This window comes from Aspergillus terreus, genomic scaffold, assembly GCF_000149615.1.
Source record: "Aspergillus terreus NIH2624 scaffold_6 genomic scaffold, whole genome shotgun sequence".
Classification (NCBI taxonomy): Eukaryota; Fungi; Ascomycota; class Eurotiomycetes; order Eurotiales; family Aspergillaceae; genus Aspergillus; species Aspergillus terreus.
The window spans coordinates 188084-212026 of NT_165929.1; the positions used below are offsets into that span (position 1 = coordinate 188084).

General features: G+C 52.8%; 8 protein-coding genes and 1 non-coding gene across 9 annotated transcripts; 3 read left to right on the forward strand and 6 right to left on the reverse strand.

Annotated features, from left to right (window-relative positions):
- Positions 1 to 98: 98 nt before the first annotated feature.
- ATEG_04317 (SDR family NAD(P)-dependent oxidoreductase) lies at positions 99 to 1003 on the forward strand (the record flags this gene model as incomplete). The annotated part of the gene is made up of 2 exons (XM_001213495.1): positions 99 to 478; positions 538 to 1003. 2 exons carry the CDS (start codon positions 99 to 101, stop codon positions 1001 to 1003), a joined length of 846 nt encoding a protein of 281 aa, XP_001213495.1.
- A 132-nt stretch (positions 1004 to 1135) lies between these two features.
- ATEG_04318 (uncharacterized protein) lies at positions 1136 to 2267 on the reverse strand (the record flags this gene model as incomplete). Its single annotated transcript, XM_001213496.1, has 2 exons — positions 1136 to 1563; positions 1616 to 2267. The coding sequence occupies 2 exons, from the start codon at positions 2265 to 2267 to the stop codon at positions 1136 to 1138; spliced, it is 1080 nt and encodes a 359-aa protein (XP_001213496.1).
- A 750-nt stretch (positions 2268 to 3017) lies between these two features.
- On the forward strand, positions 3018 to 4317 carry ATEG_04319 (zinc-dependent alcohol dehydrogenase; the record flags this gene model as incomplete). The annotated part of the gene is made up of 4 exons (XM_001213497.1): positions 3018 to 3142; positions 3235 to 3287; positions 3329 to 3490; positions 3548 to 4317. The coding sequence occupies 4 exons, from the start codon at positions 3018 to 3020 to the stop codon at positions 4315 to 4317; spliced, it is 1110 nt and encodes a 369-aa protein (XP_001213497.1).
- Positions 4318 to 4520: 203 nt separating this feature from the next.
- Positions 4521 to 4592, reverse strand: ATEG_10556. Its single transcript has one exon. It is a non-coding gene; the product is annotated as a tRNA-Arg (tRNA).
- Positions 4593 to 4896: 304 nt separating this feature from the next.
- On the reverse strand, positions 4897 to 5803 carry ATEG_04320 (uncharacterized protein; the record flags this gene model as incomplete). Its single annotated transcript, XM_001213498.1, has 4 exons — positions 4897 to 4936; positions 4993 to 5093; positions 5157 to 5259; positions 5490 to 5803. The coding sequence occupies 4 exons, from the start codon at positions 5801 to 5803 to the stop codon at positions 4897 to 4899; spliced, it is 558 nt and encodes a 185-aa protein (XP_001213498.1).
- A 2801-nt stretch (positions 5804 to 8604) lies between these two features.
- Positions 8605 to 9731, forward strand: ATEG_04321 (uncharacterized protein; the record flags this gene model as incomplete). Its single annotated transcript, XM_001213499.1, has 2 exons — positions 8605 to 8958; positions 9027 to 9731. 2 exons carry the CDS (start codon positions 8605 to 8607, stop codon positions 9729 to 9731), a joined length of 1059 nt encoding a protein of 352 aa, XP_001213499.1.
- A 683-nt stretch (positions 9732 to 10414) lies between these two features.
- Positions 10415 to 14844, reverse strand: ATEG_04322 (uncharacterized protein; the record flags this gene model as incomplete). The annotated part of the gene is made up of 2 exons (XM_001213500.1): positions 10415 to 10641; positions 10686 to 14844. The coding sequence occupies 2 exons, from the start codon at positions 14842 to 14844 to the stop codon at positions 10415 to 10417; spliced, it is 4386 nt and encodes a 1461-aa protein (XP_001213500.1).
- Positions 14845 to 15352: 508 nt separating this feature from the next.
- ATEG_04323 (uncharacterized protein) lies at positions 15353 to 22219 on the reverse strand (the record flags this gene model as incomplete). The annotated part of the gene is made up of 1 exon (XM_001213501.1): positions 15353 to 22219. The coding sequence occupies one exon, from the start codon at positions 22217 to 22219 to the stop codon at positions 15353 to 15355; it is 6867 nt and encodes a 2288-aa protein (XP_001213501.1).
- A 754-nt stretch (positions 22220 to 22973) lies between these two features.
- ATEG_04324 (uncharacterized protein) lies at positions 22974 to 23681 on the reverse strand (the record flags this gene model as incomplete). The annotated part of the gene is made up of 1 exon (XM_001213502.1): positions 22974 to 23681. The coding sequence occupies one exon, from the start codon at positions 23679 to 23681 to the stop codon at positions 22974 to 22976; it is 708 nt and encodes a 235-aa protein (XP_001213502.1).
- Positions 23682 to 23943: the final 262 nt, after the last annotated feature.

Below are 23943 nucleotides of genomic sequence, written 5' to 3' on the forward strand. Positions count from 1 at the left end.
TTGATTAGCGAGTCGCTGTTCACTTTGTTTAGGTCTCTCCATTTCTTCGTCAGGAACAGAACCCCCTCTGCAAACGACCCGTGGCCATATCATCCGCAATGCCTCTTCCCCAGCTCCTAGTCGGTAAGGTTGCCGCCATCACAGGTGGTTTGACCGGCATTGGAAAGGTAAATCCATCCTACGCAGGACTGAAAACACCCGGCTCACCTCTCCAGGCAATCGCTCTTGAATACCTCCGCCATGGCGCAAAGGTCGCCATCAACCACCTTGGCGGCGACAAGGAAGCGCCACTCCTCGAGGCGATGCAGAAAGAAGTAGCCGCGATCACGGGGGACGAGAAGCGATTTATCACCGTCGCTGGCGACGTGTCGCTCCCCGAGACCGGCCGGGACTTTGTCGCGCAGACCGTCGCGGCGTTTGGCCGGCTGGACGTGTTCGTCAGCAACGCAGGCGTCTGTCGATTTGAGGAATTCCTAGAGTAAGACACAACCCGTCCATGTGGTCGAACCAACCCCTAACCTGCCTACTCGCCGATAGGGTCGACCCTCCTCTTCTCGGAAACACGGTATCGACGAACCTGTCGGGCGCATTTTGGGCTACCCAAGCGGCCGGGCGCCAGATGGCGCTGGCGCAGTCGCCGCCCGGAGGCTCGATCATCGGCATAAGCTCCATCTCTGCTCTCGTAGGTGGCGGACAGCAGACGCATTATACGCCTACCAAGGCGGGCGTGCTCAGCCTGATGCAGTCGTGTGCGGTGGCCCTGGGTAAGTACGGGATCCGATGCAATGCGCTGCTGCCGGGGACGATCCGGACGCAGCTGAATGATGAGGATATGAGCGATCCGGTCAAGAGGGAGTACATGGAGGGACGGATTCCCTTGGGACGGCTTGGTCAGCCGCCGGACCTGGCTGGGCCGGCGGTGTTTCTGGCGTGTGAGGAGCTCAGCGGATACGTGGTAAGTTTGATGTGTCTTTGCGTGTATATGAATGCGGTGCTGATCTGAATGAATCTAGACCGGCGCCCAGCTTCTTGTTGACGGTGGACTCTTTGTAAACCTCCAGTGACGACTCTGCGTGTTATGACATAGGGATGTATTGCATTATTTATGACGGACCGCTGTATATACTATAGATCTTCAAATATCAACTCCATATGCTTTGACAGCGGCCCCTCCCCATACCGCTCTCGTTTGGTCTGCGGTCAGCCCGCGTCGCTCAAGAAGAGCTTCGACCACACTCTTCCAGCGTCGCCACGAAACCGCGTTGCCGCCTCCTCCAACATTGCAGACAGGCCAGTCGGACCCGAACATGACTCGCTCGGGTCCAAACGCATCAAACACCACGTCAGTCCATGGGGAGAGCATCTCGACGAGGGAGGGCATGTCTGGTTCTGGCGTCGATGACAGAGGAGGGAGCTCGGAGAAGGCACCTGAGAGCTTCATGTATGCCGTAGGATAATGTGCCATCGCCATAACGAGCGACTTCCACTCCAGAAAATCCGGATGGTTCGAGATGGACTCGGGGCCCGAGTAAGGCAGACGCAGGTTGGGTTTACAGAGGTGATCTAAAGGAGCATCAGTAAGACAGCTCTAGATACCTGACCCAAAAACACATACTGATAACCATGACGAGGCTCGACTTCTCCTCTTCGTAAACTCTCCGCATCATCTCAACCGCCTCGCGCAGTTGTCTGAGGCCTCCCTGTCGCGCATCGACACCGAGATCGAACGTCAGCTGGCTCTTCCCCAGCCAGCTCAACCCGTCAATAAAGCCCGGCTGCAGCATGACCCCAGCCGGTTTGTCCTGCACCAGATATCGCACCCCGCAAACCTTCCGCCAGACTTGCTCCGTGCCTGTCCGCTGTTTCACCAGAGCCATATATTTCTCCAGCGCCGCTGACCCCCCAGGAACGGGGGCCCAGGGCACAAACCCTAGACAGAGATGACGGTCCCCCTCATGGTGACCTTCTCCAGGGACGGGCTGACCGGTGATGACCCGCGTCAACAACGAGACTTCATCCAGCGCATGCGACCAGCCATTGCCCGACTCCTCCACGGAGGAAATGCGGTCTGTCTCGAGGAAGATGAAGCCCCGGAGGTAGGTTGATTCTGTGGAGTCGGGAGAAGTGGGGGTGGATGCGGTCGCAAGACGGTACTCATCAAGGCAATGTTGCGAGCCTAGGGGGTTGTTGGGACCATACCAGGCGAGGGTCGGGAGGTGGGATTCGGGGAAGAGGTGGATGTGCGAGTCTACTATGGGGATGGGCATTGTGTCTGGTAATTTAGAGGGTGAGACTTACATTACAGGAGGATGAAGAGAGGAGTCTTCTTTTGATGATGTTGACGGGTCGGGGGAATTTACACCGAGCGGGGAGGAGCTCTCTCGTTTTTCCTACAGAGTGAGTGAGTACCTTGGAATGCGATCCTAGAATATTTAACTCCCACGATAGCACACTTCCGTTCTTGTTCTCTCATCTCTTCTTCTCCCGATGATCGTCTGGATCGTCCGCTTGCAGATGTTATGCCCGAAATAACTCAGCGGGGCCATCATGATCAGATCCTCTCTATTCCTCTATTCTCACAGCCGAGGCTTCTAACCTCGACCCCTCATGGCCATATCGGCATCTGCATTGATTGGATACGCCTTACCACCGCCGTTGTGGTGTTTCTACCTAGGTCGGTATAGAATAGGGGATCCTCGACTATCTGATCTTCCCCGCGGCGGGGAAGGCAACATCTCCACTTGCGCCTCTTCTCTACCTAGGTAAACTTAGGCAATCCCATGGTCGAGCGTACCAATGGCCTATCAAGCACTCCAACCATGACTCCCTTGGCATGGGATGTCTCGACAACCGTCCGCTGGTTTAAAAGAGGGGCTGCGGTCCAGAGTCCGCTAGCTATACATTGGCTTTCCCAGCTCCCCCCCCTTCTACTCTCCTCTCCAACTCTCGCTCTACGTCACGCATATCCTCAACACCACTTTCACCGCTGGCTCGGATAGACATTCTCACTCTTCAAGATGGCCGCCCCTGAGATCCCCAAGAAACAAAAGGCCGCCATCTATGACAACCCCGGCACTGTGTCCACCAAGGTCGTGGAGATCGACGTCCCTGAGCCTGGGCCGGGCGAAGTGCTGATCAACCTGTACGTGGGAGCATCTCATCAGTCTTCCCCTGCACGAAACGAAAGATCCATCCTGCTTCGGCCCGTACTCTTTCTCGAGCTGACCAGTACAGGACCCATTCGGGTGTGTGCCACTCAGACTATGGCATCATGGCAAACAACGTACGTGGTCTCCTTCCCCAAACCAAGTCATCCGATTAACGTCAGGTCAGTGGAAAATGCTCCCATATCCTACCCAGCCCGGTCAGGTCGGCGGCCACGAGGGTGTCGGTAAGATTGTCAAATTCGGCCCTGGCGCCGAGACCTCGGGTCTGAAGATCGGCGACAGAGTGGGCATCAAGTGGCTTGCCAGTGCTTGTGGTAACTGCCGTATGCAACCCCTACCCTCCCCTTGACCATGCAAATCCACGCTCACCGTCTCTTTAGAACCCTGTCAAGCGGGCTCCGACGGGCTCTGCTTCTCGCAAAAGGTTTCCGGGTACTACGCCCCCGGCACATTCCAGCAGTACGCTCTGGGCCCAGCCAACTATGTGACGCCGATTCCAGACGGGCTCGCCTCCGACGAGGCGGCGCCCATGCTCTGCGCAGGTGTCACCGTCTACGCAGCGCTGAAGCGCAGCAACGCACGCCCAGGCCAGTGGGTCGCCATCTCCGGCGCAGGCGGCGGGCTGGGCCACATCGCCGTGCAGCTGGCGAGCAAGGGGATGGGGCTGCGGGTGATTGGGGTGGACCACGGCAGCAAGGCGGAGCTGGTCAAGGCATCTGGGGCGGAACATTTCGTCGACATCACGAAGTTCCCCATGGACGACAACGGCGAGGCCATCGCCAACCACGTCAAGTCGCTGGCCGACGGACTGGGCGTGCATGCTACCGTCGTGTGCACTGCGTCCAATGCCGCATACGCGCAGTCACTGCAGTTCCTGCGCTTCAACGGCACCCTTGTGTGCGTTGGCATTCCCGAGAACGACCCCAAGCCTATCGCCACTGCATTTCCCTCCGCCATGATTGGCAAGCATTATACCATCACCGGATCGGCAGTCGGCAACCGGCGAGAGGCGATTGAGACATTGGAGTTTGCGCGGCGCGGCATCATCAAAGCGCATTTCCGGACGGAGAAGATGGAAGCCCTGACGGGTGTCTTCCAGGAGATGGAGAAGGGTACGTTGCAGGGAAGAGTCGTTCTTGACCTGTCTTAGGATGTAAGCTCTGCCGTGCGAAATATATAACTCAATGAAGTACATATGTAAGGAAACCACATCTTACCTACCACAACAACAGGATAGATTTTAGCAATATTTCCAGCGAGTATTATCCATTCAATTTCAATGGGGCCAACAAAAAAGGTTAGAATAATAAGGGGACACGAGAGGCCTGCTAAAAAAACGAAGCAAAAAAAGGATGACCTACGCAGGATTCGAACCTGCAATCTTCTGATCCGTAGTCAGACGCCTTACCATTGGGCCAGCAGGCCTGGTTGATGTGAATGGGCGTCGTAATTGACGAAATAAGCCAACATTATGGCTTCAGGCAAAATAACTCCGTAGTATGTTTGTAGATGCCTTCATCATCGCTGTTTTTTTACTATTGCTGATCATTATGCTAACCAAATGGCCAGAACGCTACCAACAAGTGCCAAGGTATCTAGTAACACGCAAGCTGCAATACCGTAAATGGCTGTAGTCATAATTTGACACACCCATTATCACTAGCCAGCAAACCAAAGAAGACATCTGTCGAAATTGGCGGAGCAGAACAAGATCATCAACCGGCTACTCTCACAATTCTTGTAGGCATTTTCGACGTCCATTGGGATCGCTGTCTCTGCTGGTTAGATCCATCGAACTGCTATATATGGTCCGGAGATGACTTACCTAGCTGGGGATTGGCCTCTAGCTGACGACCCCCACTCCATCAGCGCGGAGATTGTGGCCTCGCGCTCCTGTGCCTCCTGAAGGCCTCGGACGGCCTTGAACTAATTTTGCATACCATTAGTTCGGTGAGCACATACGCAGTATATGACTGATGAGATACATACCAGGAGATCTACATCCGTGAATTGCTCCCGGCAGGAGCTTTTTAAGCTTGCGCAGGAGCTCCTTTTCTTTTCCCTGGGTGTGGAGGATACACCATCGATAAAACTGGCTCTTTAAGCTCGTCTTGGCTTCACCTAGCATAAACCAGGCTACTGAACCCCAGCACCACGTCAAGGTGTGAGCTTGCTAGGGGAACTCCAGTATCTAATACTGGCATTAAAGTACCCAACCCAGTTCATCGAGTTCGTCAACAGGGACATTGTAATCGACGTCTCAATCCGAATGGCCAGGGGGTGAGTTTTTGACCGCAGTCAGAGGACCAGAGAACCACGTACCTTTTTCGCGGTGAGTTTGCCCGGTGTATCAATGACACACCCTTTGCTGCTCGGCGGGTCGGCATGGTCTTTCGTCTCTCGGCCAGCTTTAGACCCTGCGGGTCTTCCCACGGTAGGCGCGATCGCCGCAGGCCAAGTAACCGTTGCAGCTCCTCATCCGCGAGGCTTTCGACCAGCTCGCCTTCCTGCTCGTGGTCGGACTCCGCAATCTCCGCGACCCGCTGGCGACTCGTCGCATGCAAATTCGCCGCGATCTGCGGCAAGATTTTTCGAGTGTTGTTAAACTTGAGCACCATGTCAAAAGAGTGCACCATTGTGAGCGTCCACTCCTTTTGCTGTTCGGTCTGGCCTAGGCGGTGGAAACCCCAATTGCCTGGAACCCCCAGCCCATGTTCGGCGGGGGTTCCAGGAGGATGGCCCTGGAACACAACTCGTGTAGGTTTAAGCCCAACGCGCCGCAACTGTAGGTGGTGCTGAAGATCTGGGTGGTGGATTCTCCGCATCTGGAGCTATTGCTAGTTGTCAATTGTGAAGGACTTTTGGCCCATAAGGTTCGAGCGAGTAAGAGGGGTAGTATGGGATCTCCGGATTGAGGACCTCAAACGCGCCTTGGATGTAACTATAATAACGAGTTAGAGATGGCATACACAGATATAGAGCACGGGAAGACTTGCACATTCCCTGAGCTGTGATCTCAAAAGATTTTGCCCAAGGTTTCTATGGTAATAGTCACTTGACTCTTGAGAAGATCTCTTGTCGATGATAAAGAACAGACGTTAGAATAAGCTCATGCCAGGAATAGTTAGGATGAGCGCGTACGCAAATGCACGCGAGAATGCGTCGCGGATTTGATCTCTCGTGTCGAGTGCAGACATTCCAGAACAGTCCTGCGTCATAGGTTCTTCCATCTCCAATGTGTTGAGAGAATCCATCGCCGATTGGAACACCAGGAACCTTGCTGACTACCATGTAGTATATGTTTCCACCGGGAACAAAAGGATCCCACTTAACCTGTTTTCCTGCAAGCATGCAAAGAGATGTAGTGTATACTCGCAATTATTTTCATGGAGGAGTTCGTAGGCATCGATGCCGATTTTCACGCTGTCAGGATCTGTATTTCAAGCCTGCCCCTCAAGGCGTGCTCTAGGTGACGGCGAGTTCCCCCATAAGGAATTTGCATCCATACCTTAAGGATTGCTCTTTTGTCAGAATCCTCGCTGTTTTCACACTCGAATACAGCGTGAGCATTAGATGGTTTGTTCTAAGCCTTCCCTTCTGCTTCCCAGGTGTAGCGGATGGAATATACGCTGATCTTTCGAGTCGGTTTCCATGAAGATGGAGGAAGAAGGGGGGAAACTGATGGCTTGGTTGAGCCAGCGCTCATCGGAGAAGTATGTGACTTCAGCTTCAGACATGTTGGTATATATGTGTGTATCAGGAAGAAGGAAGAGGAAATTGAGGAGGAAGAGAAATACAAGATATAAGGTGAGCAGAAGAGTGGTCTGCATTCACATACATACGCAACTTCTACGACAACCAACAATGATAGTGATTTGCAGTAAGTGACTTGACCAAGGGTTGACGATATGGTCACCCATGAATCAATCGAATCTTGTGAATACCTTACTCCGTTAATAATGGATATGCATACTTATTGAGATCTTGAAGTGATAAGGAGGAATTTAGACAGGCAGGAGTATATCGCTATGAAGATAGAGCCACTTGAGCGAGTATTCTGTCTTCACTCCCTCTGTGTGAAATGCCGATTTGACTGAAGTTCAGACTCTCAAAGGGCCGACAACTCATCAGTAGGGTCATGTCCCATCGTCCAAGATGTACTCCGTATGGTACACTTTCCATCGACTTATGAGGTAGAGGGTTCGTCAAGATGGTATAACAAAACACCACGTGAGGCTTGGGGAAATTCTACTTTAAATAGATTCAATACTACCGCTTATTTTCTTCTTGCTCCTCAACCCTGTTCTTTTCACTTTGAGGGACTGTGATGAAATAAATGCCGTGACACACAGAGAATGTACCGCCGAGCTTCAGGCTTTGGAAGGAACGTCTCTCCGGTATTCTGAGTCCTTGGGGATGAGTCATGCAATTTTTTAAATATTAGACTATAGTACCTTGTCAGTCACAGCTGTTCTACGGTCAACTACTACCTAGGGTAGTTCTTCCGCATAGCTCGTGGCCGTCGCAGCTAAATATGCCTTGCGAGCAGCGCAGCCCACCGTCTGCGCCGCAATATGCCGCAGTCACTGGAGCCAGGACTCAAAACTCAGGTACCCCTTAACTGCGCACGGTGACTATCTGTGGCACAGCTTCGGCCGGTTCGCTATGACCGCTCGCCCTGCGCCACTCTAGCTTCACCCCCCTGTGAGCGCATCATAGAATGACGAGAGTGATCTACGAGACCAAGGATGTGCCATACGTCAACGTCATGACAGCCAGGAGGACTAAGGTAGGTAGACGACGATCTGCGGCGCGTACAGATGGACACTTGGCTCCTGCGGCAACCGATCAATCGACAGTGGCACAGCGTGAGTTCACTCAAGGTCAGTGATCAGAGTTCATCGACTGTTCCGAGCCGTTTGGGTCTCTGGATAAACTTTGGCTTTCCATTCCTGGTTTTTCCCGTCGACTGAAAGCATCCCTTCGCTACTCCCCTATAAACGAGCTACTCCTCGCATGGTGTCTGCATCTGCGGTAGCCTGTCCTCTGGCCCAGTCCGGACGCCTGTTCCTGGACAATGTTGGTTCATAATGCGATAACAGACCGTGTGAGAAACACTAGGGCACCGTGAGCGAAGCCTTCGGGGTTGGTTTCGTCATGCGGCGCCTCCTCCAGGGCCACTGACGGGGAGGCTCTGAGCAGAACCAAGTTCAAGCGGCCTGGAGATGTTCCTATCGTGCCGTCTGGTGTGTGTCGGGGCAGCCTGGGCCAGCGTACCCGCTTCCTCCCGTGGATCACGACAAAACTCTATACCGAATTTCGACCCTGACAACACCGGTTTTATGAAAGCCTAACTGCGCAGTCCCTCGTCCGCATAAGTATACGCCCCATGTCCGCCCCGACGAGCCAGTTTCTCTAGCTTCCCATAGCCGACGGAATGCCCCCGACGCCCTCCCAGCCCGAGAGAACACCCCACACAGACCGCGGAAGCGGGCTCATGGACACGGCCAGCGACGACAACAACGCAGAAGAAGGCGACTCGGGCCAGTCCCTGGTCATCCAGGGGAAGTCGGGCATCTCCTACGACCTGGCCGGGCTGGATCCCGACTCAGAGGCGAGAGCGCTTGTCGGACTGACGAGCGAGTTCGAGGTGATCAGCTGCACGACCACAGAGACTGGCTACGACTTTCAGCTTCTCGAGCGTCCCCGAGTCCACCTGAACCACAATGCCTACACATGCACCTGCTCGACGTTTGCGAGCCGCCCCGACGTGGCCTGCCAGCACATTTTCGTGAGTTCCGCCGGTCCCCTTCACCCTCCCGACCCACGCACGACGGCGAGCGCTGATTCCTGTCCCAGTGGCTCCTCGACCAGCTGCACGGCTGTCTCGTCCCGCAACGCCCTCCCTCGGAAGTCCCCCTAGCCAGCGATGGCCGGTCGCTCGGCTTCGTGCGCATCGAAGGCCTCCTCAAAGGCAACCTGGAGATGGTGGCAGACCAGCTGAACTGGCAGTATACGCGCTCCGAGGCGGAGGGGGGCATGAGCCGCCCGCAGAACGTCCGCGACATCATGTCCGCCTACCGCCCTGCGGTCCTTCCAGACGAGTTCCGGCTCGACCTCCTGGACGACGCGGGCCAGACACGCACCCCGGAGCAGTGCGTGGTGCAGGGCGACTTCGAAGCCACCATGTTCCGGCTGGCCGTGCACGATGACGCCGTCTACTCGAGCCTGTGTAAAGCCATGCCGCCGGGGGCCCGCGCAGCGATCTATTTCGACAAGATGCAGGAGCGGACGCGGCGGTTGTTGGCGGATTTCAATCGGTACAGTCAGACGGGACAGGCCGCGGGGGCACCGACGATGAACGTGCGGGAGGTCGTCGACGAGCTGGGGCGAAACGTCCACCGGATCAGAGAAAATACTGTCGCGCGGGCACCGCACGGCATGGAGGGCGCGGCGAAGACGCTTGTGACCTTGCTGGAGGACATTTGCAATCGCAACAACGACGCGCTGGATAGTGTCAAGCTGCAGGTGACCGTCTTACTGCGTGATTTACCACGAATCTAGGACTGTAACAGGGATCCCTTTTCCTGTCTTTAATCCCGAAATTTTCTGCTTATACCTTAGCTGAACCCAGAATCAGCGGGAGCATCCTTCCTGTTTTACCCGGGATACATCTACTAAAGGCCTTACCTTCTCAGAGATTTCCTACTTTCCTTACGGACTGGGGCATAACATGCAGCAGTCTGTTGCTGGAGACTCCCCGGTGTGAAGGCCAGTCAGTGCGGAAACCCAAATAGACAGAAATGAAGGAAGGATTGCAAATGGTGGGAAGGTCTGGCCTGTAAGGGAATCTATGATACCCTTATGTAGAATTTTCTTACTTCGATGAACGATCACCACGTTTGGATAACTTCTCCCATTTCCTACAGGGACCTGTCCCCGTCCGCGAATGTAAATAAAAAATATACAAGAATCAGACGGATCATCACATCACACCACCCCTTGCAAGACATCCCATCTGGGCCCTTACTGTCGTGTAGTCCATCATATCCTCTACCGTTATTCTCTCATAGCCTTCCGATTGGTACGCATGGGCAAGTAATCCAGCAGTGACCAGGTCACCTCCCAAATCCAAATAAGAGTCACTTAGGGAGAACCTTTTCTTCGCCCCGAGGCTCGCAAGAACCTTTTCCCATGCATTTTCCACCACGCGTCGAAGGCTCTGGAATTCATAAGAGTCTTCACCTTCATCTTCTCTGGTTTCCGGAATTGAGGGACAGTCCGCATAATCGGTGTTTGGTGACAAGGGACTGAATGGGATGAGAATGTTGTCGCTTTGAAGGAGATCGTTGACTGGTGTTTCGTGATGTGCAGGATCGCACAGCCTCGCGGCAGCGGCGCAGAACATATCTAGCATCGCCTGTGCACCTGACTGAGGTATGTGCGAGGAGAAGTAGAGCTGAACCTCCGTAGACTCACCGCAAGGAGTGGTTAGAAGCCAGACATCGACAGACGAACCAACGCGGGCGACACCCGGCAAGGAAACTTTTGAAATATCGTCGAGGTTTTGGTGCTGGACGATCGAACTGAAGCTGGTCCATGACGGCCAGGACGTGCAGGATTTGATGATAGTGCGCCAGCCGACGCATTCGTGAGGGAGTGAGTCAATGTACTGATCGTGCAGTGAGTGCATGAACTGGAGGCTTGTTTGATTGTCGGGAGCGTTATCTAGCTTGGCCCGAACGGGAGTGATATTAAGGAAGGCGCCGATCGTGGAGTCGAACCTTTGGGGGTAAGCATTCCGACCTGCCGTGATATGACCGAAAGTAATGTCTCTGTTCCCAGAGAGTGTGGATAGGACCAAAGCCCAGGCTGCTTTGAAGATGGTAGCAGCGGTGACTCCCGTTCTCCCCCGGAGAGCAGGTGCGTCAATAGTGCGAGATAGAGACGAATCGACGGGGCCGCTATGGCGAAGGCCCTTGTGAGAGACGACCTGTGTCATTGAGGAATCGTGCAGAAGATCGGACCAGAAAGCCAGATGTGGCGTGTTGTCCCTGCTTGCGTTCTCATGCAGGAAATCAAAGAAGTTCGAGCGGCGAGTCCCAATGAGGCTGGTATAGGCAATCTTGAGATCATCCAACATCAGAGGAACACTGATCCCATCATACTGTGCGTGCGAAATGTGAATGACCAAGCGACATGCGGCGTTGGGTCTCTCAACCAACGCAAAGCGGACTGGAGGTTTTCCGAGCCTGATGGTTTCGAGCTCCCACGAGAGAGGGGCAGCAGTATCGGTTTCATCATTCCACGTGAAGCGCTGGAAATCGAGAGCCACGTCATTGAAGCCAACGACGAGGATGCGATTCTCATGACCCACGAATGCGGCTCGAAGAATGGGATTATGGCGGATCAAGATGTGGCACGCTTCCATCATGCGTGAGACGTCCACAGGTCCATCAAAATCGACGAACAAGTGGTTATAAAATGCTCTGTGGAGAGTCATTCCATGGATTGCGGTCCACGCCTGATAGTCAGTGGCCTCCCCAATATACTGGATATCAGACTCGACATCGGGCAGCTGCTGGACGACTGAACGATGTAAGGACTTGTCCATCCTCAGCTTAGAGATAGGGCGAGGGAGAGCTTTGGAAAATTTCAAGCCTGTTGCGAGCTTCGAAACATCATCTAGGCGCGGGTACTTGAAAATATCAGCAACAGAGAGCGAGAGACCGTCGGCGTGGGCAGAGGCCGCGAGCTTCATCGCAAGGATGGAGTTGCCGCCGAGGTCGAAGAAATCGTCCAGAGAACCAATCGAGGTCAATGGCAGCTTCAAAATTCGACTCCATAGTTTCTGCATCTTTTGCCCTTGCTTGGTGGCAGGCTGTCGCTTGACTCTCTTTTGCTTGGATGCGTTTTCGCTGAGCATGGCCGATTTGAAACCAGCTTCGTTCAGAATGGTCGCTCCCAGCGATCGAAGTTGGAGGCGATCTTTTTTGCCTGAAGTGTTCAGCGGCATGGTCGTTAGGGGAACAAATGCTGAAGGAACCATATATTTTGGTAGCAGAGACGCAAGTCGTTTCTCGAGGATGGCCAAATTGACCCGCATCTCGTCCGCGATGGGTAGAACTCGAACCTCTATATCTCGCCTTCCAATCGCCTCATGGCTGGCATAAAACGCGGCTAGACAGGCTGACGCTGGTTCAGAGCCTTGGATCAGTTCAACCGCCCAGTCAATGTCTTCTGGGCCGTTAGCTGCCAGGTGCTCTTCAATCTCTTGAAGCTCAATGCGCTGCCCGTGCAATTTAACCTGAGTATCCTTTCGGCCAATGTAGACAAGCGCACCGTCTTCGGGGTTTTGAAAGACCAGATCTCCCGTCTTAAAGATTCTCTGGGTTCGCTTTGACCCGAAGTCCGCTTCCGTCATAAACGCAGGGTTCTCAGACAGGTAGCTCTTAGCTGTTTTCTCTGGGTCCTTGAGATAGCCGCGGGAGATGGCTGGCCCTTGTATCAACAACTCTCCAATAGTGCCGATGGGGACGAGGATGTCATGGTTATCTGGATTCACGACCCACAGGTTTGCATCAAGACCGTGACCCAGGGTCCTCGGGTTGAGGCTGCGATCAGTAGAGAAATCGCTCATCATTGCTCCGATCACAGTCTCGGCCGGTCCATCTAAGAAGGTTGGATTATGTCCACATTCATAGGGTCTTGGGGTAAACTTACAGAAGTTGATGACTCTGACGTGATCCGCCCAAGTAGCAATGTCCTCTTTGGCCATAGGCTCGCCACCGAGTGACAGTGTCTTCACTGTTGGCACTGATTCTGGGGTGAGTAAACGAGCGACCGTCGGGGTCAGCCCTATCCAGTTGGTCCTCATTTCGGTAACTGTTTGAGCGAGACGGTTCATTCGATCTTCCTCTGAAGGCACGCAAACACATCCCCCTCGCATCAGCGTAGTCCACGTATCACCCAGGCTGACGTCAAAGGCATATGATGCGAACGAAAACACCCGACTATCCAGTCCGACGTTCATGGCCGAACCGTGTGCCTCCGAGCTGGTACATATATGAACGTGCTCGATGACAATTCCTTTAGGTTTTCCTGTACTGCCTGATGTGAAAATGACGAATGCAGGGTTGTTGTAGTGGACTGCCGTCTCGGGATCCTCAGTTTGGACAGGCAACTCGTCGAGGAGTGCCTTACTGACGGCGATCGTCTTGTCTACTAGTCCCGCAAACCGATCCTCATAGTGTGGGGATACAACAATCACCGGGGATCCGGTGTCCTGAATGATACCACTCAGACGATCCGAGGGATGCGAAGGATCAAGTGCAGCACATGCCCCTCCTGCTTTGAGGATTCCAATCATAGCGACGATTGTCCACGCCGACTTGTCCATGACTACTGGCACTAGGACTTCTGGCCCAACACGGAATTGAGAAATGTGATGTGCGAAGGCCATTGCGTACTGGTCTACCTCAGCATAGGTTAGCTGGTGATCCCATGCATGAATCGCAGGCGCCTTGGGCCAAGAAAGCGCCTGTTTCTTGAACAGGTGGTGGACACAAGTCTCCATAGCTGGAGGAATCTTCTCGTTCCATCTTTTGATCAGTTGCTTTTCGTAGTTGCTACATCGTGTAATCTCCTGCAGAGACCTCTGGAGGTTGGCGCTGATCTCCTTGAAGGTGTGTGCAAACTGATGCATGATGAGTTCCATTCTGGGCTCGCTGATGAGGTTCGAGTCGAAGTGCGCCGAAATTTCCAGCATCCCGTCGCCAATACTGCACTCTATAGTCAATGGAGTAGCCCTCGCGCTGTTATAGTCGACTTCCACCCGTTCGCTTCCCAATATCGTCCCACCTATCGCAGAAAGAGGCTGGACCACGAACAGGCTCAGGAATTGGCAAGCTGCCCGAGCATCTGCACTGAAGCGAGAGATGTTTTGTAGACCCTCTTGCTCGAAAGGTATCCTTTGGGTTGCTTGGTCCTGGACGGTGTGTAGAAGCTTCGCAATCGGTTGGCTTCGATCCAATTTCACTCTGACAGGGACCGTTGCCACGGTTGGCCCAAGAATATCCATAATTGCTGGCACGGGAGCATTGCGCCCAGTTACCACAGTACCAAACGTGACATCAGTAGACTCCGTGTACTGAGAGAGGATAATGGTCCAGGCAGCCTGCAGGATGGTCGAAGTGGTAAAGTCCCCTTGAGACTCTGCTCCCAGATCAACTGGAAGATGGACTGATTTGTTAACAGTAGGATAGTATCCGGGATTGGGCAGCTGTGGGAATCTCGCTTGCTTCGCCCCGGTGAGTAAAGTACTCCAGAAATCCCTGCTTTTCTTCTTGTCGATACCGCTGATGTGCTCGATGAATGTGTTAAAATCAGGGTGTAGCTGATTTGCGTTAGGGTCCTGATGGTAGATCCTCTCGACCTTCCTGAACAAGTGAGACAACGACCATCCATCGTAGACAGAATGGTGCGCAGTGAAGACAAAATAACGACTTGCGCCCTCTTGGATCAGTGCATATCTCGACAAACGAGATTGGGGCGTGAGTTCCAACTTCTTGTCTTGTGCAAGATATGTCTGCAGGCTGTCCCCGTCCTCCCACTGGATGCTTTCGGAGATGACGACTTGCCATACTGAGCTTCCGATGGCGATAATCCTTGTTCGCATGGTTGGGGTCTCAGAAACGGCAATAGACCATGCATCCTTGAACCGATTGGCGTTGATATGCTCTGGCAACCTGAAGACGAACTGGGAGACGTAGGCACCAGGCTTCTTGATTGACAGCGCCATCACTCCCTCCTGAAGTGGTGTACAGGGATAAATGTCGACAATTGACTCTGATTGCACTTGGCAAATTTCGGCTGCTTGGGCTACCAGTTTGGCCGCCGAAATGGGGCTTTCGACCAAAGCAAAGGCCTCCAGCGACACTACGTCAGGAGCCTTCCCAGCCTCCAAACATAAGGACATTTCCCTCAAAGTCGGGTTTCTGAATATTTGAGGGATTTCAATCGACAGATTCCGATCACGGACGAGGTTGACGAGATGCAATGCTGCAATTGAATCTCCACCCAGATGGAAGAAGTTGCTTTCGGCTCCAATACTCGATGCCTCCATTCGCAGGACTTTGCCCCAGAGCACTTGTAGCGTGCGCTCATTGTCGGTAGTAGGGCCGTCCTTAGGCTCGTCTGTTGTAAGGGAGTAAAGTGCCTGATCCTTCTGGGAGAGGTTTGCAACTAATCGACGAAGGAGCTGTCGGTCGAGTTTCCCAGTCGGCGTAGGAGGCATTTTCTTCAGCTGAATATAGATGGACGGTACCATGTAAGCTGGCAAATGCCCTCTCTAGCTTTTGCCGTAGATCTTTCATCTGCGATCGGAACGTCCCCGTCATCGGATCGAAGAGGTCTTCGTCGCTTATCGTATCGGTGCGACCGGCATCATGACAAACGAATGCTGCCAAAGCCTTGGATATCTCTGTTCCTGCGCGATCAACGAGTTCTACTGCGACCGCTGTGCGCTCAGGGAGACTAAGGCTCATGTTGTACTCGATCTCGCCGAGCTCCAGACGTTGGCCACGCAACTTCACCTGGTTATCTTTCCGTCCAATGTACATCATTGTTCCATCCGCGTTATATCGCACGAGGTCCCCGGTACGGTACATCCTCTGGCATTCACCGGGGAGCCAGGCCGGGCTGTCAATAAACGCCTCTGCAGTCTTTTCAGGGTTGTTGAGATATTCACGCGCCAGAATTGGGCCCTGAAGCAGAAGCTCACCGACGGATCCCAGAGGAGCCAACTTGTCGGGATTGTTGGGATCGACAATCCAGGACACGCTGCCGAAGGCTCGACCCAGTATAACTCGATGGCCCTCATCTCTGTTGACAGTATGTGACACCGAAAAGATGCAGCATTCGGTCGGGCCGTAGACGTGGATGAATGTAACGTGGGGGGTCCAAGTAGCAAGAATATCTTGTCCTAGAATTTCCCCGCCTACAGCCAAAGTACGTACGGTTGGGACGGACATCGGCTTGACCGTGCGAATAAATGATGGAGTCGAGAAGACCCAATTCACCCGCGCCTCGTTGATGAAACGCACGATATTTCCCATTCGCTCCTGGTCTGTAGGGACGCAGACTGTGCCACCCGTGATAAGAGTGGTGAAAATCTCAGCAATGGCGGCATCGAAGGTGTAAGAGGAGAACTGGAGCACCCGAGAAGAAGCTTCAAATCCCATAGGTTTAGCATGCTCTGTGCAGCTAGAGCTTACAGCACGATGTTCAATGACAACACCCTTGGGTTTCCCAGTGCTGCCAGACGTGAAGATGATGTAGGCCACATTTGAAGGAGTTGCAATCTTGCTGGGAGGAATACTCTGGGTGGACAGATTCCAATCTATTGCCTCCCGGCCCACCTCTAACACCGTTGGGACATATGAACGGAGGCTCGCACTGGTCGAGGCTGATCCAAGAACAAGATGAGCCTTTATGTCTTCGATGATAGCGAGGTGCCGTTGCGGCGGATGTTTTGGATCAAGTGGTACGAAGCCGCCGCCTGCCTTGAGTATGCCTAACATTGCCACGATGGCCCATATCGATTTCTCGAAGCAAATAGGAACCAGGACTTCAGGGCCAACACCAACGGTCGTTAACTTGATTGCGAGGACCGAGGACATCGAATCTAATTCCTTGAATGTCCAGGACTCTTGGGATGAGTAGACAGCCTCATCGTCAGGACGTCTCTCAGCCATGGACTGGAAAATTTGGTGTAGACAGCGATCTGTCGGAGATGGGATGTTCTTGTTCCAGTCAAATATCACATCACAACGAGCATCCGATATTTTAGCATGCCGGATACTCTGGTCAGGGTCATTGACGATAACAGAAAGAGCCTCCGCGAACATTTTGCCAATGAACCGTATTTGCCCATCCGGAAGTCGAGATTTCCAGTATCTGAACGCAACGTCCACAGCGGCAGGAGAATCCACGACGTTCAGGGTGAGATCATATTCGCTCGGGTCATTTTCTGGTAGCTGCTGGATCTGTAGCTCGTCGATTGCCAGTGTGCCACCAGATGTCTGGAATGAGATTGCTGTGTTGAAAAGGTGCTGTCCTTGGAGCCCCAGGGTGCGGTGAACTTCTGCCAACGGCATATGTTGATGCTCTAGGCTCTGTCGGAATTGATTCTTTGATGCCTCTAACACCTTTATCAGAGGCTCCTCATCAACCATATCGAATCGGCAGACCAGCATGTTCATAAACGCGCCTACTGCGTCCAGAATCCCATCCACGGGAACATCTCGTCCAGATGTCAGGCATCCAAAGCAAACAGAATTTGAGTCCGTGAATGTTCGTAATACCAGCGCCCACGCGAGTTGGAACACGTTTGCTGTGGTGAGCTCCCTTTGCACACAGAACTCTCGAATCTTCTGAACGAGAGAGGGCTCCATGCTTATAGCCTGCTCTGCGTAATCGGTCTGTCGTCCTTCGCAACATGGAATATAGCAAGAAGGACATCCAGTAAGGTACTTGCCCCAGTATTCTTGGTCCTCAACACTAGACCTTTGGCTGACATAGAGCACATAATCCTTGTAAAGAGGACCAGGTTTTGGGATAAGCGCGTTTTTGTAAGCAAGAGCTAAATCTCTGACGAGTACCTGGACGGATGCACCATCGAACAGAGCATGGTTGATTGCGAGCTGACAGAACGCTGTTGACGGCCCGGTGCGGTAGATGGTAAACTCGTGCTCATGTATAGACGCAGATTCCAGAGCTTCTCGCCCTTGAAGGGGTTTGAAGACACCATCTTGGCCACAATGTATAAGGGAAGCGCGGGGTTTGTAACTCTTGAATACAACCTGACTGAACAATGACTGCAGGCTGACGCTTTGAATAAAGGCTGTTCGCAGAATGCTGTGTCGTCGTACGACTTGAGACCACGCTTCAAGCAGGAGGTTACCATCAACAACGGCTCCCTCTCCAGCCTCGATCATCCATCGAATGGATGATCTGTAAAGACTAGGGTTGCTCGCCTGGCTTGCTAGAATCCCGTCCTGCATTGGAGTGCAAGGATATATGTCCTCAATCTCAGTGGGGCCGCTTTTGTCCAGCTTGCTTAAGCGTTCGTGGACCAGAGTATTCAATGTCTGATAATCCAACGCCAGCATCGGGAAATCACTTAACGTATACTCCAAGTCAAGCCCCTTCAACCCAATGACCGCGCTTTCAATAGTGGAAGCAAACTCTGCAACCCATTTCTGGATTTCTGGCTGGTGCCTCAGTTTCCTCCCATGTGTCATGGTGAAGCGGAGTCGGGAACGCTCCATAAGCACCGATACTTCAAATATCGCAACATCGAGGGCCTGACGGCCAAGGTCCTCGGTGATACCATTGGGAACTTGCTGCAAAATTGCATCTGCCCTTTCCAGCTGCTGGTACTGGCCGAAGAAATTGAAGAGGATTTCCACAGGGAAATTCTTCGTGTGAGTATTGTCTTTTCTAAGGACTTTGTTCCGGAAGTACGCGACCTCGTGCCCGGCAAGCGTCCTCCGGAAATCCTTGACTCGGCGGATCATATCGACAATTGTCCCGTTCTCCTTGGGCATCACAAGTATAGGGAGCAGGACGGTGAACCAGCCTACCGTCCTGGAGACGTCGACCGCTTCGTCACCCAGGTTACGCCCATGTCCCTCATCGAACACAATGGGCAGGGACCTGTCATTGAAGATTTTCCCGAAAGAAAATAGAAGTGATGCGAGCATAATGTCGACAGGGTTTGTACGAAGTGAAGAATGGCAGCCCTTCATGATCTCCTCTGTCAGATCTGCGCTCAACGTGAAACTGTGCGTGTGATTGTCGATTTTCGATAATGGCAACTCTGTTATTCCCCAATATTGCAATTCCGGGAGAGCATCTTCGAAAGATCGGAGAGCCGGGGGGAGAACTGCGCTTGAGGTGTATTCGTCCTGAAAATGCAACCAGCTCTGAAATGGAAGAGGCTTTCCCCCGACGAGCATTCCGCGCTTGAAATATTCTTCCAAGTCATGCAGAATGATTCGCCATGACACAAGATCAATAACCAAATGGTGAGCAGTTAACCGCAAATACCTGTCCCCGGTATCGGCTGTGATGAGATCCGCCACAAGCAGAGGCCCTGTCTCCGCGTTCACTAAGGCGGCACTGTGCGGCATGTTGTCGGGGGTTATCTCGGGGCCGCTGACACGGTGGGAAATGAGTCGGTAGGATGATTCAGTGTCTTTTGATATGTATTGTACCCATTCCCCTTCGTGATGAGTGAAACGGGCTCGCAACATCGAGTGTCGCTCAACCACTGCCTTAATTGCCAGATCAAGGATCTCGTCATCTATCTGGCCCCGGAGATTCAGGAGGAAGCTCTGATTGAACTCATTATCACCGCTTGGCACAAGACCGAAATACAGCTTCTGCATCGGGGAAAGCGCGAATATGGCGCCGTTCTCTTCTTCGTCCCAGTCCTGTATAGTTGGTCTCTTGGATGATGTGACGTGAAGGGCCATCTCTGAGATTGACGAACTGCGGAGAACATTTCTTGTCGCTAGATCCATCCCTTGGGTCCTGCAGCGGGTGACGATTTGCATCGCGGAGATCGAATCGCCTCCCAGACTGAGAAATGATTGTTGCAGATGGACTTCCGCAACTGGGATATTCAAAACATCACTGACTATCTGTTGAAGTGACAGCACTATATCAGACACAGGTGTGTTCGCTGATGTGGACTGGGGCTGGGCCGTCGCTGCTCTGAGAATGGATTTGTCAACAGTTTCAATCCATTGCGCCAGAGATTTCCTATTAACCTTCCCAGAAGGCAGGAGCGGCAACGACTGAACTGCAATCAGCTGGCCAGGAACCATGTAGCTTGGTAGTAGTTCGGAAAGCGAGCTGCGGATCTTGTTGATTCTCGTTGCGGCCTCGTCTTCCAACAGACGAATTTCGCCATCGAAATTGACTTTAGCTTCCTCTTCCAGGACCAAAATCCCAACAATTTGATGTTTGAGGAAGCCAGAGGAAGGAAACAAAGCCAACGCCTGGCTAACCATCCCGTTTGTGGTAAGGTGATGCTCGATCTCTTCCAGCTCAACGCGTTGGCCGCGGACCTTGACTTGGGCGTCTTTCCGGCCGACATAAAGTAGGGAGCCATCTGGCTCATATCGTACCAGGTCACCAGTTTTGTAGAGTCTCGTCGGTGCGTCCGGCAGCTGCGTAGGATCATACCAAGCTGGAGCTTCAATGAAGAGAGAGGCCGTCTTCTCCTCGTCTTGGAAATACCCGCGTGCTAATGTATGCCCTTGCACCAGGAGCTCTCCTACACACCCTACCGGCATGAGCCTGTTATGATCCTCTGGGTCAACTATCCAGGATATGGTGCTGATGGCGTGGCCGATGCACTTGCTGGGATGGGTAACAGTGAGCTTCGTCATGTTGCAAGCAATTGTAATCTCGCTGGGACCGTATGCATTCATGACTATGCGATTTTCCAACCATGATTTCATTGTGTCTCCCGAGAATGCCTCTCCACCCGTGACGAGAGTATGTACTTTTGGAATACTCGTGGGATCGAGAATCGCCGCTATGGAGGGCGTGAGGAAGACGAGATCAACATTGTTGTTATTGATGTACTCCTCGAGGTTGTCGACCCTGTCGGAATCGGAGGGCATGCATATACAACCCCCGTGGAACAAGGTAGGGAAAATTTCAAGTACGGAAGCGTCGAAGGTAAAAGACGAAAATTGAAGCATCCGTGTCTCATCGACAGACCCCATTTGAGTACCTAAGGTCAGGCAACTCTGGGCGAGAGAATGGTGCTCAATCATGACGCCCTTTGGAGTACCAGTACTTCCGGATGTGAAAATGACATAGGCTAGGTTGGAGGGAGTGACGCTGCTAAGAGTCCTCCTTGACTGGTCCAATTTGGCCAGTCGTGTCACCTCCAGCTGGGAAACAACAATCGTGTTGGGTGCCAACATATGTAATCTCTCAAAGCTCGCCTCGGAGGTGAGGAGGACATCGGTTCCAATTCTTTGCACTATCCCGTTCAACCTCTCGAGAGGGTTCATAGGGTCTAATGCGACAAATGCTGCACCGGCCTTGAGGATGCCGATCATCGCGACAATTGCCCAGGCGGACTTTTCGAAACAGAAGGGGACCAAAGAATCTGGCTGGACCCCCAAAGATAGCAGCCGCTGCGCTATAGTTTCCGAAAAGCTTTCCAACTCGCGATATGTGAATTGGGCATCCCAGGCACTGACTGCCAGGGCGTCTGGTCTCCGGTTGGCTTGCGATGTTATGATATCATGCGCGAGTTTCATAACCCTTTCAGGGCAACTTGAATTCCATTGTCGAATCTGGGATAAATCGCTGGGGCCACAGATCTGTAACTGGCCCAGTGTTGTGCTACCATCGGAGGCAGTGAGAACACCAAGCAGGTGTATGAATTGGTCAAGCATTCGGTTGACCTCCCCTGGCTGCAGTACCGCATCGTCGTATCTACCGATGATGGATAGATCCGAAGCACTCCAACCACAGGAGACGACGAGTCTTGCATCTGCGTGGCTTTCGCCATTCTGCTTCGAGATAGTATCCGTTGCACCCTGTCCCTCGAGACAGGGGGATATTTGAAGTATGCAAGGGCACGTGTCGTAGTGCTTATAAGCACTGTCACCTGCTGCTGGTCGAGCTTCGAGGATGTTGAGAAGCTCTACCAGCATCTGGTCCCTATATAGGGTTGTCTCAACTCGCCCCAACCCGGGGATGACCTCGTTGGCTTCGTGATTTGGGGCATTAGCCTCTTCCAGCTCCTGGAGCACGAAAGACACGTCTTCGGTATTAAGTGTCAGGCCAATGAGGATTGCCCAGGCTGCTTGAATCGCAGCCGAGGGACTCACATTGGATCTCCACGAAATAGGCAGTCTTTTCCAGGGCGTGGAAAGGAACGTGCCCGTAGGTCTCGCAATGAGGCTAGGAGGGAATGCAGACACTCCAAGCCCGGAGACTTTGGAAGATTTCTCTGGCATTGTGATCAAAGATTCAAGAAGGATGTGTTGTTGGCAAAATCAGATTGATATGATATGGAGGCGATTGCTTTAATGAAGCGTGTCTGGAGAACGGAATTGACATATTTATAGTGCGATTGAGTCGAAACTACCTAGATACACTATGAGATCCTCGCGGTTTGCAACATCTCCAACGTGCAATTGCTGTAGTATTACTTGTAAGCACTAGTGAGGCACCCTGAACTCGCCTTCAACCCCCCGGCAGCCTAGTTTTGTGCGAAGACGCTAATTCGCCTCCTGTTTTCTCTGCAGGATTGCTTTTACAAACAATGTTGCATATTATTATCGAGTGTGGTTTACGGTAACCCCGATCCCTGCTGGACGAGTATTGTTACGACTACAGACGTTGAATCACGACCATCTTCGACAATACTGTACGTGCTGGCCAATAGACAGTGTCTGACGGAGATACGCTGAGCGATATTTGGCAGACCGAAGCTCTTGACCTCTGCAGTTCTAGCCAGTTCACGATAATCATTACTAGCGCTGTCTACAGTACTGGACACTGTATCTTCTTCATATCAATGTATTTCGGCCCCCTTTACTGCCATACACACCCCCTCCTAACTGCACATGAAGATAATTACAGACTATTGTGACTTCGCCTCAATTCTTCACAGATCCCTGCTTCCCCAATCTTTGGTGTCCTCTCTGTGCTACCTGGGACTTGATGCATCCAATTCCGCTCCAATGCATCTCTGCCGTCCTCGCACGTTTAGCCCCAAGGAGATCCACACCACTCGAAGCCGGTATGAACAGCAGTGGCGTTGGTCATCAAGGTATCCTGTTGCAGGAGGATGCCGGCGCAATGAATCGTGTGCTCCTCCAGGAAGATCCCGCTCTCAATTGGCTTCCGCTCTCTGTAGGCCCGCATCTGCATTTCCCACAGATACGCACAGTGAGCGTAGTGGAAGAACTTGCGCGTCCACAGCACCTCATGATCTCCACGCCGCATTTCCTCCTCTGACACGGGGATGGTGAGACTCTGATCGCGGAACCAGCTGTAGTTGCCCCGCTCAATGTACTTCTCCATCAGATCGGCGGCATAGCAGTCGGCGTGGATCCAGCCGCCCAGCATCACATCGTACTTACAGCCCATCTGACGAGCCTCAGCCGAGTTGGTGCCGCAGCCTTTCCACATCTCGTGCATCTCTTCTTCGGTGAGCTGATGGTCGGGGATGTCAGCGCACTGGCTCTTCGTCCCAGACTGGTGCCAGACGGACAGCAGCAGGATGATCAGCACCAGGCCCGTTGCGACACCACTGAAGATGGAGCAGATGGAGGCGAAAGCGTTGATGCGTCGGCGCTTTTTGTGCAGCCGGCGGCGTTGCTGGGAGCTCAGCATGGCCTCATACTGGCCTTTCATGAACGCTTCGCCGTCTTCTTCCAGAGAAGGCGCCATATCATGGCGAGATTGGGACATGTTTGGACTAGGGTCCTAGTGCAACGCGACTGTGTTGTGTATGTAAGCGGTGTAAGAATGGTGTTCAGAAGTTTGTGGTAGGATCCAAATCTCCATGCAATTGATTCCTCTCCTCATTCTGGCCATATAAGCTGGGTTCTGGTCCGGATCGGGCATTCCTCCGGTGTATGTACAAAGTCGACCGTCTCGTCAAACATTCGCCATCTGCAGTAAGCATACCAAGGCCGCAGGATCGTCAACTTGAATAAAGCGTCCAATAGGG